Source organism: Gymnogyps californianus, chromosome 2, assembly GCF_018139145.2.
Source record: "Gymnogyps californianus isolate 813 chromosome 2, ASM1813914v2, whole genome shotgun sequence".
Lineage (NCBI taxonomy): Eukaryota > Metazoa > Chordata > Aves > Accipitriformes > Cathartidae > Gymnogyps > Gymnogyps californianus.
In genome coordinates, this window is record NC_059472.1 from 7,790,606 (window position 1) to 7,808,836 (window position 18,231).

General features: G+C 38.1%; 1 protein-coding gene across 1 annotated transcript in view; it reads left to right on the forward strand.

Annotated features, from left to right (window-relative positions):
- The window catches only part of ZFAT (zinc finger and AT-hook domain containing), a 96,299-nt gene that overhangs the window by 30,215 nt on the left and 47,853 nt on the right, over nt 1–18,231 (forward strand). The window contains exons 4-7 of the mRNA XM_050892331.1: nt 983–1,156; nt 12,451–12,601; nt 12,883–14,351; nt 15,545–15,777. Coding sequence (XP_050748288.1) covers nt 983–1,156; nt 12,451–12,601; nt 12,883–14,351; nt 15,545–15,777 — 2,027 coding nt within the window. The remainder of the gene's footprint in view (nt 1–982; nt 1,157–12,450; nt 12,602–12,882; nt 14,352–15,544; nt 15,778–18,231) is intronic.

Genomic DNA, 18,231 nt, shown 5'->3' on the forward strand with positions numbered 1-18,231 from the left:
GCCAAGTTTGTTTTCTCTAGCTTGCATTTTCTACCACTTCATCTAATATAAAGAAATTTTGTTGGTGTAAACTAGCAGCCTTCTGTTTTTATTCTTTATGCTGCTAATTCTTTATATGTAAGCATTTTCTTTTTTTTTTTTTTTTTTTTGGATTTCAGTAAGGAAATCCTCATTGGCTTTAAGGAAGAAATAGCTTCAAGGAACAACTTAGCTGATTACTGATTATTCATTCCTATTTCAGATGAGTGTTTTAAATACAGCTATTGCATTGCTTTCTAGTTAACAAGTCCAAAAGTTATCCAATTTAAGAGGCTGAAGACATTCTGAACAACAACAGTTAGGGATGATTTAGAAGTGCAGGCCTTCAAAATCAAGAGTTACATGTCAGGAGTTAGGTTGAACCGAAGAACTGTTTTGAACCTTAATTCTTCTTGAATCAACACTGAAAAAGAAAAGTATGTTTCTGGCTATTGATTCACAATAACAGTGGGGGGGGAAAAGCCTAATCCAGAGAGACTGTTGGAAGACTTTCCATTAAATAAGATAGATAATGAATCCAGTACTAGGAGAAATAATCCTAAAGTCATCAGAAATATTACATATGGGAAGGAGAAAAATAATTTGCTCCTTAATGGTGAAATCATAAGAAATTCTACAAAGTTTGTAGAATTTTCACAGAAATCCACAGTAGTGTCCAGATAATTTAGAAATACAAATGTTTCTGAGAGTCCATTTTAAAAATTTTGAATTTTTCTTTATTTTGTCTCTTTTCTCTATTTGGATAAGTATCACACTAGTTTTATTAAATACGGGGAAAAGAGTTCCCCTTTAGGGACTCATGCAGCATTTCTTGTTTTGATAACATGTCTTTCTTTCTACAGTAGCATTAATTTTCTCCTAATTCTTTCTTGTAGTGTTAGTGACTGTGTTACCTGCATTTCTTTTGTACATAGTTACATTCTTTTTGATGTTTGCTCTTTAGGTAATGATTCTGACGTTGACCTTGACAGGAAGGAAGATGAACGAGAAAAAACTCCAAAGAGGCCCAGAGTTCAGAAAACAGAGAAAACTGCATCAACTAAGGAGACTGAACAGGTTTCAGGAGCTAAAAATCCTATTATAAGTGTGGTTTTGACAGCCCATGAAGCTATTCCAGGTAATCGGAATCACCGATTATATAATCAAATTTGGTTTTGTCCATGCTGACACTGTATAAAATAGTAATCGGTCTAAGACTGAACTGCTTAGGTTATTTATTATCTGAAAAATATTTAGTATTATTTGATTATCTTGATACAGAATCTCTGCATCTGGCAGCTACATAATTTTAGAACTTCATTTCTTTAGAATGTCACATTTCTTCATAGGTGTGACAAATGCTGGACCTGGGTGTAGTTACCTGCATTAACATCAGTTATGTTTAGTCTGTGAATAGTTGTAAAGAAGAAAATGAAAAAAACAGTGATCAAAGAACAGGAAAGTATTTTTCCCCTGCAATATCTTTATTACAGCTCTTGATTTGTGTGTATATTTAAGATAAATGTAAATTTATTTATGAAAACACCAACAGCTTAGTATATATATAACTTAATATTTATGCATACAAATAGTTTGACAGAAAATACGTATATATATTTGAAAATCGAGTAAAGTTCCTGTATAATGATTAAAGGATTCTTCATCCATAAATTTCTATAGTGCCTTTTCATCAAAGGATTTTGGAATAATTTCAAACTTTATTTTAAAACTAGACTTGCATTTGCCTCTTTATATAAATCATTCACTCACCTGACTGACAGAATCCCTTTTTAATAGTTCTGTGCATTATTTTCAGCTTTGTAGCTTTATTGTTCTCCTTTATTGCTAACATTTCTGAATATTTGTTTTGCTTATAGCTCTCAGAACAACTAGAATGTATTTATTTATTTTATTGTTGTGGGTTGGAAGCTAGCTGGATTTTCTGTGTTGTTCTTTAATATCTTTTGATATTGAGATCTGTGATATGCTTGGACTTTGTCTGCTAAAATGCATTTCTGATGGCAGTGATAGAGGAAGCTGGATGAGCTCACCAACAAATATCCTGTGTGCTTAGAAGGGAAGTAAAAAACACCTTCACATTCATTGTTTGAGAAACATCACACAGGGCTTTGGACTTACACTGAGGTGTTAAAAATTTGCTCTTGCAATATTGTAAGTACAGGGGAAGGTGGAAGAGGGCCGGTGAGCACTGGAAGTGTGGAAACCTGGCTTCAGGGTGGTTTGAGGTCGGCATCGCTTTGTTTCACTAACCGCAGGCCCCTTTCCCTTGTGTGATGTAACCCTGGGCTCTTTCCTAGCTGTTGCTAAACACTCATTTTCCCCACTGTGTCTCCCATCTCTTTTGCCTCTTTCCCACTGCATGTAGCTTCTCCCCCATCCTGGTGCCCGTTCCCCTCACTGCCACCCGTGACGCTCCCCTTCGTCTGGGTAAAGGGGAACATGCGATGGCTGCTTGAGGGGCTCATGTACGTGTTAGTAAATGGGTTCATATAGGTGTTAGTTTATGGATTTATACACACATCCTCCCTTCCTCAGGGCTCTTGAGAACAGCTGTAATTGGGGTTTCCTCTCTCCAGGTGCTAAATTTTATGAACCTTTTAAGAATTTTTGTCTTTGAGATCTTTACATTTCTGGCAAGGACTAGAAGAGTTTTCAAGAGGGGAAGGAAAGACATGGTAGACAGTGCAGTAAAGACCCATTTTCTTAGGAAACTAGCCTAAAGAGGCAAATGAAATAATAGTAAATACAGACAGTGAAGAAAATGTAGTAAGCATGTGATGCGGGAGAGGAATTGAAAATCTAGAGGAGATTGGTGCCTTAATTACTACCCAGTAGTTCTTTGGACAACAAAAAGTTTGGGTTTTCTTTACACATACACTTTTGAGTGAGTCAAAATATTAAAACAACTTCAACTTCGGAGCTATTTGTGTGTAGTACATGTTACATTCAAAAGGCTTTAATGAACCAAAGGGACTTATGGTCAAATGTGAACCTTGCAGCTGTTTTTGAAGGTCGACATTATTTGGTTGACAATTAGTAATTTTATTACGTTCAAGTTCCCAGCTAGAATACGTGTAATAAAAAAGTCATTGCTCTTAAGACAGTCATGAATTATCATCCTACTTTTCAGAATTTGGAAATTCTAGAAGATATTATATAAGTGGTTAACTCTTTGAAGATTCAGAATAAAAATATTTCATTTAATACAATTATGTTTTGATTTATTTTTCTTTGCTTTTCCTTCTATTTTTTCATTAATTTCCATAATTAACTATATTTTAATGTCACTAGCAATTCTTAGGCTATTCCCCTTCCTCAGTAATTCTTTAATGTCTGAAGGTTTTATAAAGATCTTTCATAGTCTTTTATTCCATTTTTCTGGAGATTTATCGTGTGTTGAAGAGGTGAGTTATTGCTATAGACTGTTGTTGAAAAATATAAATAGATAAAACATTTCTCCCTTCTCCCCTGCTTTCTGTGTGCTAGATCATCTATAAAGTTAAGTTGAAAATAAAATTTAAAAGTGCTTAAGCACTATCAAAACTTAGTCATCTTTCTGCAAGCATTAGCATTCTGTAGCCACCTGTTATCTAGCTTTAAAGATGCATGGAAATATCCCTTTTTGTGTCCAGTGCAGTAAAATCCTGTTGAAGATGTCAGATAAGCATTCTGTCAATTAGAAAAATAGAGAAGGCTTTAAGAATTAGTTGTATTTTATTCACAGTATAGAGGAAATATTCAGACTGTATATCTCCTTAAATGAAAACTGGTTTTAGGAGTATTACATTAACAGTTTTCTGTAATTTTGCTATAGACTATTTAGGTTTGGGACACTGCTTTACATCATGTGTTCAGTAGATTATGACTCAATTGATCTCTTCAAAATCCCGTCGAACAAATAGATCAGTTAGTTTTTAACTTCCCAGAAAGGACAGTTGGACAACATTGATTTTTCCCCATGTTCCTTTTCTGTAATGTTTACTTGGGAAGCATATGAAAGGTAATACATTTACAGCTTTAGAAATTTGAAAGCTTGCATTAACCCACAGAGTAAATACAGTTTGAATAAAAGTGGCAGATTTTTTTCTGTGCAAGCACTGAAGTACCTTGACAGGCTTGAGAGGTGGGCCCGTGCGAACCTCATGAAGTTCAACAAGGCCAAGTGCAAGGTCCTGCACCTGGATTGGGGCAATCCCAAACATGGATACAGGCTGGGCCATGAGTGGATTGAGAGCAGCCCTGCAGAGGAGGACTTGGGGGGTACTGGTGGATGAAAAACTGAATATCAGCTGGCAGTGTGTGCTCGCAGCCCAGAAAGCCAGTTGCATCCTGGGCTGCATCAAAAGAAGTGTGGCCAGCAGGTCGAGGGAGGTGATTCTCCCCTTCTCCTCTGCTCTCATGAGACCTCACCTGGAGTCCTGTGTTCAGCTCTGGGCCCCCCAGCACAAGACAGACATGGACCTGCTCGAGTGGGTCCAGAGGAGGGCCACGAAGATGATCAGAGGGCTGGAGCACCTCTCCCATGAAGACAGGCTGAGAGAGTTGGGGTTGTTCAGCCTGGAGAAGAGAAGGCTCCGGGGAGACCTTACAGCAGCCTTCCAGTACCTAAAGGGGGCCTACAAGAAAGCTGGAGAGGGACTCTTCATCAGGGAGTGTAGTGATAGGACAAGGGATAGTGGCTTTAAACTGAAAGAGGGTAGATTTAGATTAGATGTAAGGAAGAAGTTCTTCACTATGAGGGTGGTGAGGCACTGGAACAGGTTGCCCAGGGAGGTTGTGGATGTCCCCTCCCTGGAAGTGTTCAAGGCCAGGTTGGATGGGGCTTTGAGCATCCTGGTCTAGTGGAAGGTGTCCCTGTCTATGGCAAGGGGATTGGATGATGTTTAAGTTCCCTTCCAACCCAAATCATTCTATGATTCTATAACTGGAGGGACCCAAAGACCTTGAAGAGAGGGAGTGCTGTGTTCGTAGACATGTGCACCTGGTATCAGATTAAATGTAGTACAGTTTTTCGTAAACATCGCAATTAAGAGTGAGAGTGAATAACTACAATTATATGCACATCTAAAAATACTTTGTTTTGAATGGCAGATACTTTTATTCATAGTGTATTTTTAAGAACCAGTGAGTAAACTCTGCCAAATATTCAATCTTCTTTTTTTTAATGTATTTAATTTCCCACGTTTAAATTCTGTAATATTATCAAGGCTTCTAAAATCAATTTATATTTCATGCTCAATTAGTTTAATTCAGAAGAGATTCTACTTTGAACATTTAAATTGTTGTTTTATGTGAGTCTTGTAATATTTTAAAGACTCAGCTTGTTACTAGGAGAGTTGGTTTAAGTTCCTATGAAGATGGTCAATGGTAGAATTCTTCGTTATTTTGGTAGAGCTCAAGATATACAAAAATAGCATTAAAGTATTTTAATTCTTGATGCTAATTATTTTTTTATTTCTAAAGCAGTTGGATTTTTTTCTCCTACAAATTCTTAATACCGCACTGTGCAGGTTTTTTTTCTCCCCGATTTCCACTGAGGAACCACTATCTGTAAAAGGTCAGCTGTGTTCTCCTGCTACTATTCCCTGTGCTGTAATTTATGAACACTTGGTTCTTTCTCCCATCGAGATTTTTGGGGAATGAAGAAGAAGAGGAATAATGTCATTTTGCTTACTACTTTGGGACCGACTTAGTTTAACTGATGACAGTCTTTTCCGTTAAACTAATAACAGTCTTTTCTGTTTAAGATGACTTCTTTTTTGTAGCTCACAGAATGATGGTTGTGGGTTTATGACACATCTAAATGGATTTAATATCAGACTGTTGCCAAGGGAGCTTTCCTGCTCGTCTCTTATTTCCCAGTTCACTTCCCCTTTCTTGCACCAGCACTAGTGCTTGTGTCAGCCTGCAGTAAACCGATTCAAAAAACTGGTAAAATAAATACACATACATGTGCACATGCACATGAACACACATACACGTTTTCTCTGTCAGAGAATTTTTTTTCTACCAGTTTTGCTCACTGAAATGTCTCACATTGGGGCCACACAAGTTTCAAAAGTGGGAAGAGGGAAAGCGGTGACAAAATGAGTCTCTCAGGGGAAAGGAGAAGGATTGGGACTACCCCTTTTTAAAGTAGCTGGGTCAGTAAGTATATACTGCTGTCACAGGGGCAGTGCTGTCCTCCTGCCCCAGCCCCTGGCCACACATTCCTGTCCTTTGGATCATTGTGCCTGTTTATGCAGTTGTGTGGTAAAACACACCAGAAAACTAATTATGTATTTGCAGAAGGAGAGACGTGGTGTAGATTTTAGCCAGATCCCTTCTCTGATCCTCTTCATCTTTGTAAACTCCTGTGCTGGCACTTTTAAGGCATCACGAACATGTAGTTTAGTGGAGGGCTAGAGAAAAGAAGCTAACCTTATGTTGATTTAAAGCAAATGTGGCATTAAGCAAAGTTAGGAAAATTAAAGCTGTCCCCTCTGAGTGTGAGCAGGTATCTATATTACCATGGGGTTACAGATTGATTTAGTTTAGCCAATCCAATGTCCAACTCTGTTGAAAGGGGTAGTAATCTTCATCCCACCATCCACAGGTCTGTGTTTCTATTTCTTTGTCCAAGTTAAAATGTGTTTAACCTCATGGTGAGCTAACCTATAAAAATATTAAAAGGTTCTTTTGCGCTTTTTTTAGCCTTTATTTTGGGGGTGAGGGGTAGGTTTGCATGGGGAACATTGGGGGTTATGGGTAGGATTAGTTTCTGTCAGATTCACTTTCAGAACTGTCTTACCACGGGTGATATGCATTTGGAGCACATTCCGTAGGATATTGTAGAAGCTGAAAAAATACATTCCTTCAAAAAGAGATTGTAAGAAACAAATATTCACTTCATACCCGTAGCAAATTATTTTACCCATGCAGACCAAGGTACCTACATTATGAAGGCTTTTTTAAACTTGGGGAAAAAAAAGGAAAAAAAATCCGTGGCTTAAAAATTGATCTAGTTGGACCAGTTGTCTCTAAAGGCAGCTTGGCGCATCTCTATAGGAAGGAAATAAGAAACTTATTGTGTAAAACCTCCCAGATTTTGACAGCCATTGAACTGGTGGTTGCATCTGGATCATCGTATTTAATACATATCTATCAATTTGTCTAAATCCTTTGTTGAATACATTTGTATTTTCAGTCTCTCTAACATCATGCAGTAATTCTTCCATAATTTAATTACACACAGGGTGAAAGTGTACATTCTTTTGTTTTGTTTTAAGCCTGCTGACTGCTTATTTCTTTGAACTGCTCTTTGTTTGTGGTTTATGAGATAGATAATAATTATTCATACTTTTTTCACAGTATTGCTAATTTTAGAGGTCTTTCTGATATTCCTCTTTCATTTATCTCTCTTCCAAGCTGAAGGTCTCTGAGATATGTATCCCTTTTCCAAACAAAATACTTTTGGTTTTGTCTTTGTTACTGTTTTCTAGTTCATCTATATGCTTTTTGTTGTCTGTACTTGAAAGTGTAGGAGGTTCATGGAATTCCGTTGGATTTTAGTAGGAATTTGGTTGATGATGTCTCCTGTTTTATTTCTGATCCATTCCTAACAATTCCTTCCATTGTGATTACCTTTTAGGCTGTTGATAAGTATTGGAGAGTTCTATAGTGAAGGACAAGATACTGTTCTAAGGGACAGACTGTAAGAGATTAGAAGCCATCACTGAGTTTGAGCCAGAGATAAGGCATGCTGGGTAATGCTTATCTGTAGAAGTTGCTGTCAGAATGTCATGAGGAACTCAAATCTTATTACTCTTAAAGCAGATTTACTTAGAACAAATGATATTGACTGAAAAGAGGAAAGCAAAAGGCGTAAATAAAGTCTAGTACACTAAAGTCCATTCTGTGTTTAAAATAGAGATATAATAGTGATGGAGAAAGGATTTTTTTTTTTTTTTTTTTTTTTTTGAAAGAAATTATCAGTACAGTTAACCTCTTTTTTTCCCCCTGGTATTTGTATACTCTGACTTCTTGAAATGATTGTCCAGGGAAACAGTTAGGAAAACTTTTATCTTCCTTATTGGCATATGATATTTTTAATGGAAAACCAGACCTTGTATCTGTTTGCCTTGTTCTTACACTTTTGCCTAGCCTGTGCCTGCTTTTAGAGGCATGAATATTGAGGGCATTCTCTTGGGATGTGGGACATGTGGGTTCACTACCTACTAGGTTGGGTAGAGCCTAGAAACCAAGTTTCTCACTTTCTGGGCATATGCTTTAGTCATTAGTTTATGATATAGCAGTGATTGCTGTGGCTACTGGTCCATTAATAGCCCATACTTAGGCAGCATCCCAAGTAGCTGGAGGCATCTAATGTTTCTTAATGCTTCCGTATCATCCAAGGGTAGGAAGTAACTACCTAACGTGAGGGGACGTGATCGCCTACTGTGAGCAAGTACTCTGTCAGTATGTTCGAAGAATTGGATCTCACTCTTTAGGTGTTTAGAGGTATTTGCCTCTCTATTAACTGCATGGGGAATGTAGGCTGTAGTGCTAGGATGACCTGGAGCATTCTGTCCGCTCCAAGTATGCAAAATACTGGTGAGTTAGTACTTATCTAGTCCACCTAATTTAGGTGATTAAAATTTTATACTGATAACACAAAAGTCTATTAAACAGTTCAACAGTCTTTTCAGGAAATGCTTAAACATCCTGAAAGGCAGAAGGGCACAGAGGAGGTTCAGTGCAGAGCTTTTAACGAGGATCTTTGGCTCACATTCAGGAAATGGGAGGCCTGAAACAGGTAGCCATGCATGTAGAGCAGTTCAAGATCTGTTTTCTTTTAACTGAGTCATTCTAAATAAAGGAGAACTTGCTTCTATTTTTAAAATACTGAACTATGGGAACACTGGTCTGGTGTCTAATGTCAATTTTATCATCTTTATACTGAACCCAGTGATTGAACCGTGTCTCCTGTACTGTAATGAGAAGCTCCCGTCTCAATGGCCTACTACAGTGCAATTTGGGAGATGCAGTCCTGCTGGACGACCTGGCATTTGTGGGAGAGGGAGTGACAGGAAGAATAGAAGTTATAATATTCTGGTAATATTTAGGTTGAAAACTTGTGTATTGGGTTTGCGTGGCAAAGTTTTGGCAGCGGGGGGGGCTACAGGGGCGGCTTCTGTGAGGAGCTGCTAGAAGCTTCCCCTGTGTCCGATAAAGTTAATGCCAGCCGGCTCCAAGATGGACCCGCCGCTGGCCAAGGCCGAGCCCATCAGCGACAGTGGTAGCGCCTCTGGGATAACGTATTTAAGAAAGGGGAAAAAAAAAACGGCACAACAAACTGAAGCCGGAGAGAGGAATGAGAATATGTGAGAGGAACAACTCCGCAGACACCAAGGTCAGGGAAGAAGGAGAGGGAGGAGGTGCTCCAGGCGCCGCAGCAGAGATTCCCCTGCAGCCCGCGGGGAAGACCATGGTGAGGCAGGCTGTCCCCCTGCAGCCCATGGAGGTCCATGGTGGAGCAGATATCCACCTGCAGCCCGTGGAGGACCCCACGCCAGAGCAGGTGGATGTGCCCGAAGGAGGCTGTGACCCCGTGGGAAGCCCGCACTGGAGCAGGCTCCTGGCAGGACCTGTGGACCCGTGGAGAGAGAAGCCCACGCTGGAGCAGGTTTGCTGGCAGGGCTTGTGACCCTGTGAGGGACCCACACTGGAGCAGTCTGTTCCTGAGGCACTGCAGCCTGTGGGAAGGACTCACATTGGAGAAGTTCATGAAGGACTGTCTCCTGTGGGAGGGACCTCACACTGGAGCAGGGGAAGAGTGTGAGGAGTCCTCCCCCTGAGGAGGAGGAAGGAGCGGCAGAGACAACGTGTGATGAACTGACCCAAACCCCCATTCCCCGTCCCCCTGCACCGCTCGGGGGAAGGAGGTAGAGAATTAGGGAGTAAAGTTAAGCCTGGGAAGAAGAGAGGAGTGGGGGGGAAGGTGTTTTTAAGATATGGTTTTATTTCTCATTATCCTACTCTGATTTGACTGGTAATAAATTAAATTAATTTTTTTCCCGAAATCGAGTCTGTTTTGCCCATGACAGTAATGGCTGAGTGATCTCCCTGTCCTTATCTCAACCCACGAGCCTTTTGTTTTATTTTCTCTCCCCTGTTCAGCTGAGGAGGGGAGTGATAGAGCGGCTTTGGTGGGCACCTGGTGTCCAGCCAAGGTCAACCCACCACAACTTGGAAGATCAGTTCTGATCAACTGGCAGAATCTTTAGTACAGAACTGAAAGCATTATTAAAAAACTGTAGTCAAAAAAAGCCATTTTTAGATCCAGCCAGTTCAGTGAGCAACAGAGCTATTATAGTCTGTTTATTTACAGAGTTGGCTGATGTCCGATCTGATACAAAAAGCTTCAGTAGCCTTACACAGTCCCAAATGGCATCTTCTCAAAATATCTCCATTTCCCACTTTAAATCACTTCGAAGGACCCACAGGACCTCCATCTTTCTCCCTTGTCTTGTCTACAGCACTGCTTTCCTCAACTTAATGTCCCTAAGTCTTTCACACATGTTGTTGGGTAACCCCCACTTATTACTGATTTTTCCGATATACTCTACCTGCTTTTTTCCTGATGTTTTTGCTAGTCTGCAGGCTAAAAATTTTTTTAGGGAAACTAGATTTAATAATTTGCTAACCAGCTAGTTTTCTTTGGATGGTGTACTCTCTGTGGTTTAGTTTTGTTGTTCTTATAATTGTTATTTCAGAGACTTTATGTTAATACTGCATGTATTTTGTAAATAATATCTTCAGGAACATGCTGTTTGAGTGGAACAAGAATTAATTTCATCCTTTTGTTGAAGGACTAGCTCATGTATCACTTTGAACTTTCTTCTTCCTATTCAGGTGTTTCATTTTATATAGACATATATGAATAACAGTGAGAATCTGTTAAAAATATGTTGAGTATGTTGACGCTGTCTTTTACTTTCTAGGCTCTTTCTAGGCTCTTGTGTCACGGATTTGTTTGATTCTTACTGTAAATTCTTTCCTATGTCACAAAGGTGTATTGTACTTCTTTTTCCCCTCAGCTTGTAATCAGGTGAATTGAAATGAGGTCAGATACTAAGGTAATACCCAAGAAAAAGAAAATAAAGGGAAACTTACCAAATTTCAGTTTTACCTGAAGTTGTTAACTTCGCTATTTAATTCAAAGATATTTTCATGTGCAGCCTCTCTTGCTTCCTTGTCCCCAGTATATGGTAGAACAATCTTTAATTGCACGTCCTGTAATATTTTTTTCCTAGGATGGATGGGTGTTCATCTATTACTACATATTCAATGTCTTGTTTTCTTTTTGTTATTCAGTATATGGTCCCTCATTTACTATTCATTTGTCATTATCAGACCAGAAAGCAAAACTCTTTTTTTTCAAAGATTTTTCTATAGTACTTGTTAGTAGAATATGAAGATTTCACAAATATTATGTATAATTGTAATATATGTATGTGAATAAATACATAAATATACAAATATATAATTTCAACTTTTGAAGATAGATGAGTTACAGACAGGCAAAGAAGTTAAAAAGGAGGGGATCGATCAATAATGGGTGCTTGGTTTGATATACATCAGGTTTGGGTTTGGTTTTTTTTTTTCAGTGTCAATTAATATTTATATGGATTTTCATTACCTTCAATGCTAACTACGGATGCCCGACATTAAGTTTTCTGCCACTGTTCAAAAAATAAAGAACACCAAGCTAAATAATGTCAAATCAATCACATCTCAAAATATGCTTATTTTTGCCTCAACTAACTGTGAAGCTCTGAGGGACAGAATCTGATCTTACTGCGTTCGGTAGAGCCCCTTTACTCCTGCTTCTAAGGGAGATAGAGAAGTGCGCACGGAACATATTCTTTTATTCTGAGGGGATGGCAGTATGCCCCGAAATAAAAGCAGTAAAAGATCGGTTTAAGGAAAAGATGTGCAAACTTTTAAATGTAGACTAAACAGTGTCTTTTCCCCAGCCTTATTTGCGGAACTGATTAAACAGCTTGGCTGAAGTTTTCAAAGGATGTAGTATAAGGGAGAAACAGAAAAATGAAAATTTCATTTTGAAAAGTTACAGTTTTTAAAGGTGGAAGTATTTGGATGTAGGATCTCATAATAGCAGGCATTGAGCACCATGAATAACCCTCAGAACCAGCAGTCCTAGTGTGTTATTTAAGCAGATCTGTCGTGTAAGTACTGATGTCTTCTGGAAGTGTATCCATCATTTTATGCACGTAAGTTTAACAACAGAAACTAAAATAGTTGAACTAATGATACCAGAGTTTAATGTTTTGTTTGCACTTGTATATTATAGGTAATGCACATTTTAATATGACATTTTTAATGAGCGTTTTTTGTTCTTCCTTTTAGGAGCCACAAAAATTGTTCCCGTTGAGGCTGCTCCCCAAGAAAGTGAACCTACAACTCCAGAGGCAACAGTTCAAGAGCCATCACAACGAAGAGGATATCAAGAATATGCCATTCAGCAAACCCCATATGAACAGGCAATGAAATCAAGCAGGTAATTTTGAAGTACTTATATTTGTGTTCATGCAAAATAAGAATGAAATGCTTCCCTATCCATTTTCATGAAACTGAAATGTTTTCTGAGCCTTTTAAATAAATGAACAGCTGAAAATAGTCTGCGCGTAAGTTGTAGAATTGGAAAAGCCTGTGGAGAATACCTTTTTAAAATAAATTAAAGTAAACATTTCTGTCCATTATGAATATCTAGGGAAATTTTGACATATTATGTCACCCAGTTTCAGTATTGAAAATATAACTGGTTTGGTTTTTTTTTAGGTTGGGTCCAACTCAACTGAAGATTTTTACATGTGAATACTGTAACAAGGTGTTCAAATTTAAACACTCCCTTCAAGCACATCTGAGGATTCATACAAATGAAAAACCTTACAAGTGTTCATACTGCAGTTATGCCAGTGCAATCAAAGCGAACCTTAACGTTCACATGCGGAAACATACAGGGGAGAAGTTCAGCTGCGATTATTGTACGTTCACTTGTCTCAGCAAAGGACATCTCAAAGTCCATATTGAAAGAGTTCACAAGAAAATTAAGCAGCATTGTCGCTTCTGCAAAAAGAAATACTCAGATGTTAAAAATTTGATCAAGCATATCAAGGAAACACATGACCTTCAAGATAAAAAGGTGAAGGATGTTTTTGATGAGCTTCGCTTGATGACACGAGAGGGCAAAAGACAACTTCTTTATGACTGCCATATTTGTGAACGCAAATTCAAAAATGAACTTGATCGAGACCGTCACATGCTTGTTCATGGTGATGAAAGACCCTTTGCTTGTGAGCTCTGTGGTCATGGAGCCACTAAATACCAAGCCCTTGAGCTTCATGTTCGAAAGCACCCATTTGTATACGTGTGTTCTGTGTGCCTGAAGAAATTTGTCAGTTCTGTAAGACTCCGTGCTCACATCAAAGATGTGCACGCAGATTTGCAGGAGACGTCTGTTTTTAACAGTTCTATCAATCAGAGTTTCTGCCTGCTTGAACCAGGAGGTGATATCCAGCCAGAAGCCCTTGGTGAACAGCTAGCACAAAGTGCAGATGAATTGACTATCATGAGTACTAATGCTATGAACACACCACAACCATCTGCTGGTAAAGGTGAATCAACAGCTGCAGATGTAAACCATAACGGTCAACATAATGGTGACTTAAAAATTGATACGGTCCCTTCCTTAGAATTTGAAAATCCTCTGGTGGAGAATGTAACAGAGACGCTGTGTCAGACAGCAGACATAGCAGTCCCAAACATTCAATCCTGTGTAGCATCAGATTGCTTTCTGCTGAAAAATGGTACTTCTGGTCCTGATAAGTTAAAAGTTTCTCCTGCAAATGAAGAGGAAGTTAATCACTGCAGTTCTGTAAATGAGCAGGGTGAAGAAATTCAGCTTTTGCTGTCTGAAGACAAAAGTTTAAATCCGAGTCAGAACAATACAATGACTGAGAACCTTTCAGTCTCTGAAGAGAGAAATCAATCTGCTCCTTCTAGTGAATCAGAAACAAGCAATCTGCCAATTCAAAATTCAGCAGAAACCACAACCCCTTTGCCAGCACCAGAAGCTAACGCAGCCATCAGTCCACAGGCAGCCTCTTCTAATGCAGTTACATCAGACAGTGGGAGTGGAGCTGTTGCCTTTATGCAGATCTTGGATAGCTTGCAGAAGAGACAAATGAACACAGAGTTGTGTGAGAGGATAAGGAAGGTTTATGGAGACTTAGAATGTGAATACTGTGGTAAGGAGCAGTAGAATTACAATTCTTTGGGTTTTTTAAATGTTACGTAGTGGGCCATCTTTTTCCTGCTCTGCTGGTTTATAGTGTTTGATATATTTGTGTGTCTTTGTAGCAGTATTAATTTTGTAGTTCAGTATGGATTCTGGGGTCCAGTGAAATTTACTTTTTGCTGTATAAATTGTGAGAAATTACTCAAATCTCCTCAAAAAACCACTAGCGGAATATGGCAAAGCAGTGCTTTGCTAGGCTCAATTTTCTGTTGATGTGAAATTTGATACAATTAGATTATTTCTGTCCGCATGTCTCTCCACCTCATAACTTTCACTGGGGCCAAGCACATCAGATTTAGGCATGTGATCAGCATTAATCAGTCCATGCTTTAATGCTTAAGCTTCATTATCAGCTTAGTATAAAATTCAGAGTCTTTTTCCTATAGTATGGGAGGATATATGATAATATACATTCTGTACAATAGATACATATATAGTGGCATATTTTTGTGACTTGTTTTGAACCGGTTTTTTTGAGATGAAAATTTTCATTACATAGTATCAGATCAAGACTGTTCTGATGGTAATTGTTTTTTTTTTTAATTTATGAAAGCGGGAATAATAGGCCATTCCCATTTATTCTAACTGAAATTTTTTCAGTTTACATAACTGGAAGGGAAACAATTAGGGATTTATCTTGTAGTCTTCATTCTCGAGAAGGGAAAGGAATCAAAGTTTGGGAAAAAAAGAAGTTTTTGAAACACCATAACATTGTACATTAGATGACTTGCTATGCACTTTTTGGTGCTGTTATGTCAGAAAGGCTTTTAGGAAGGAGTAACACAAAAGGAAGTAACAAAAAAGATTTTGACAATCTCTTTTAGTGTACAGTTGCATTCAGATTCTTTATATATAGGAGAATAGATTTAAAGGACTTTCTCATTAGGAAAAATATCATTGATATGTACTAAAGTTGCTCTCATTAGGCTTTTTCAGGAAATATGACACAATCTTTTTAGACAAAAGTGTTTTTTGTAAACATATTTTCAGTAGCAAAGGGTCTTTAGGACAAGTTTTCATTAAAGACAAAAGGGACAGGATTCAAACAGTGTGTTTTGCCCTGAAAGAAAATCGGGTATGTATCGGAATTTTCACCAACAATTGTTTAGAAATTTCTTTCTTCATGTCTAATTTTATTTTCAGGCAAGTTGTTTTGGTACCAAGTGCATTATGACATGCATGTTCGTACGCATACTCGAGAACATTTATATTACTGCTCCCAGTGCAATTATTCTTCCATCACTAAGAACTGCCTTAAGCGTCACGTCATTCAGAAACACAGTAATATTTTGCTGAAATGTCCCACAGAACATTGCGACTACTCTACTCCAGATAAATACAAGCTCCAGGCACATCTTAAAGTTCACACAGAACTGGTAAGTAACAAGCAAAAAGGTATGTTTGTCTAAATTCAGTGTGATCATCGTAGTGTTTGGAATCATGTGGCAGTCTTTGAAGACACAGGTAAGAGTTCTTACCCGAGCGCTCTCTGTATACTTCTGTGCAGGGAATACATGAGTTACAGCAACTAGATATTTGGTCCCTCTTGTAGTTTCCAATAGAGTACATCTGTATCTGTTTTTTCCCTTTGGTTTTCCCAGTATTCTTCGATTCTTTGGGTTTTGAGAGAGTAAAATGAGGTCTGGTACTATTGTTACTTTACTTCATTCCATGGACCTTAATTCCCTTCCTTCATAAATAGATGACTGTGGTAAAATGAAAATATGTTCCTCTCTTAATTACTATAGACAGAAGAAGTTTAAGTTGTTGAAAAGGATTTTTTTTTCCCCAATAGCTCCAACCAGTTGCAGCCAATCTCTTTGAACATCTTTCATTTTCTGTTGTGATTTCAAAGATGAAGAGATCATGTTTTAAAGGCTCCTATCTTATTCAGTAAGCCTTCCAGCTCTGAATGCAACTGTGTTAAAAACAGGTCTGGTCTACTACTTCAGTGTGCCCTCTTACATGTTTTCTTTGAGACTATACAAGGGGCTGCATGCCTGACTGGAAGCCCTCTTTGTGCAAGACACTGCTTGGTGATCTTGCTCTGATCCAACAGTATCACATGAATAATCTTTTGAGGAAAAATGTTTTCTGCATCAACCCTGCTTGCATTCGTTTCAACAGTATGATTTTAAAAATATATTGTGGTATTCAGAATAAGAAATATTTTAAAACTAAGGAATGAGATTTTTATTCTTCATTGTTGATTAAGATGCTTTTTTAGAAGTGAAATTATTTACATGCTTTTCTTGGAAGATTAAGAAAAAACAGTTATTTTCTTTACATCAGTGTTGCCTAGTTTTTTCTTGTTGTTGTTTTATTGTTCTGCATGAGTGGCCCAAATAGGTTAAGCTATTGTCAGAAAAGGTCTGCGTACCATGGACTTCTTTTCCTACAACATGGCAGGATCCTTTCTGCTTGCAAGGTACGGTTGATCTGCGGCATTCTAGACTTGTATATACCCAGAGAGGTTATAATGTGCATACACTCACACAGTGTATGAACACAGGGAAGTTCCTTCCTGTTCCAAATTGACCTCTAGAAAAGGGTGTTTGGCAAGTGCCTGCTCTCCCGGCATAATGAATTTAGTCCATTTTTGACTGGAGTCTTTCTTGAAGGCCATCTGGAGTGCTTAGGTGGACATATTACCTCACGATTTTATATGAAGGTGCTGGTATTGAATAAAGTACAGTTTAGGATTTCATAAAAAGTTTGACAAGCATGCTATTTGTAATTAAACTTTCTTGACTGATAATGCCAGAAAATTGGCATGAACTACATCCTTGCAATTTGTATTTTTAATAATTTATGCAGTGAAATACTTCCAAAAGGCCGTTTACCCTTCTCCTGGATTTATTTTTATTCTTATTCCAGCAGAGGAGAAAATACCAGTTGTTTAATTGCAACACTCACTCTTCTGTCCTTTCAGAACAAGGAAATATTCACACAGATGGGCCTTTCTTCATTCTTTACACAACATTATGGTTTTCGCTGGCATTGTGTTGTAAATAAATCTTACACACCCTTGATAGAATGCACCACATATGACAAATTCCTCCTAATCACATGAGAAAGCAACATCACAACTCACTTAAAGTACTGTGATAAATATTGTTGTTACACTTCCTTTTACTAGTGAAATGTGATGCTTGAATTAAGGATTCATGTTAATTTTTTCCCAGATGTGGACAGTTTCTGTGTAGCTACTTAAAAAAGCTGTTAATATACAGTGCCTAGTGGTTTCAGGTCATCTTCTACAGTCAGCAGGTAGGCTCTTGGCCAATATTTCCAGCAGCTGAAGTTACTTTAGAGGTGTTTGTAACAGAACAGAACAGTTCACATCCTACTCTTGTGAAGTACTAGTCTTTTGTAACTGCAGGACAGCTTTAAAAAACAAAACAAAACAGATGACACAAAAGGGAACATTTTTTCCCCCTTTTGTCCCCCAATTCTGTAGATATTTTAAACAGAATCTGAATTTGTTATGAAATGTGCAGAAAGCTCACACAACAGACATTCTTTTAGACTGCTTTTGAATTTATTATGTTTATGATGTCCATCTGATGGCAAAAATCTGTGTAAAATGATGTCTGAGACTACTTAAGAAAACAGAGCCTAAAATTAGATATCCTATATCCTTACGTAAGTACCTGTTTTTCAAGTGTGATGAATGTCCGACAGCTCCCACCAGGAGGATCATTTTCATGATACTAAATAGAACCGAGAAAATGCATTTCATAATTAAAAACAGTGTGACAGCAAGATCTTTCAGAAGGATGCTTACTGATGCTTACTGTCAAATTTATTTGAGTATTTAAATGGATTGA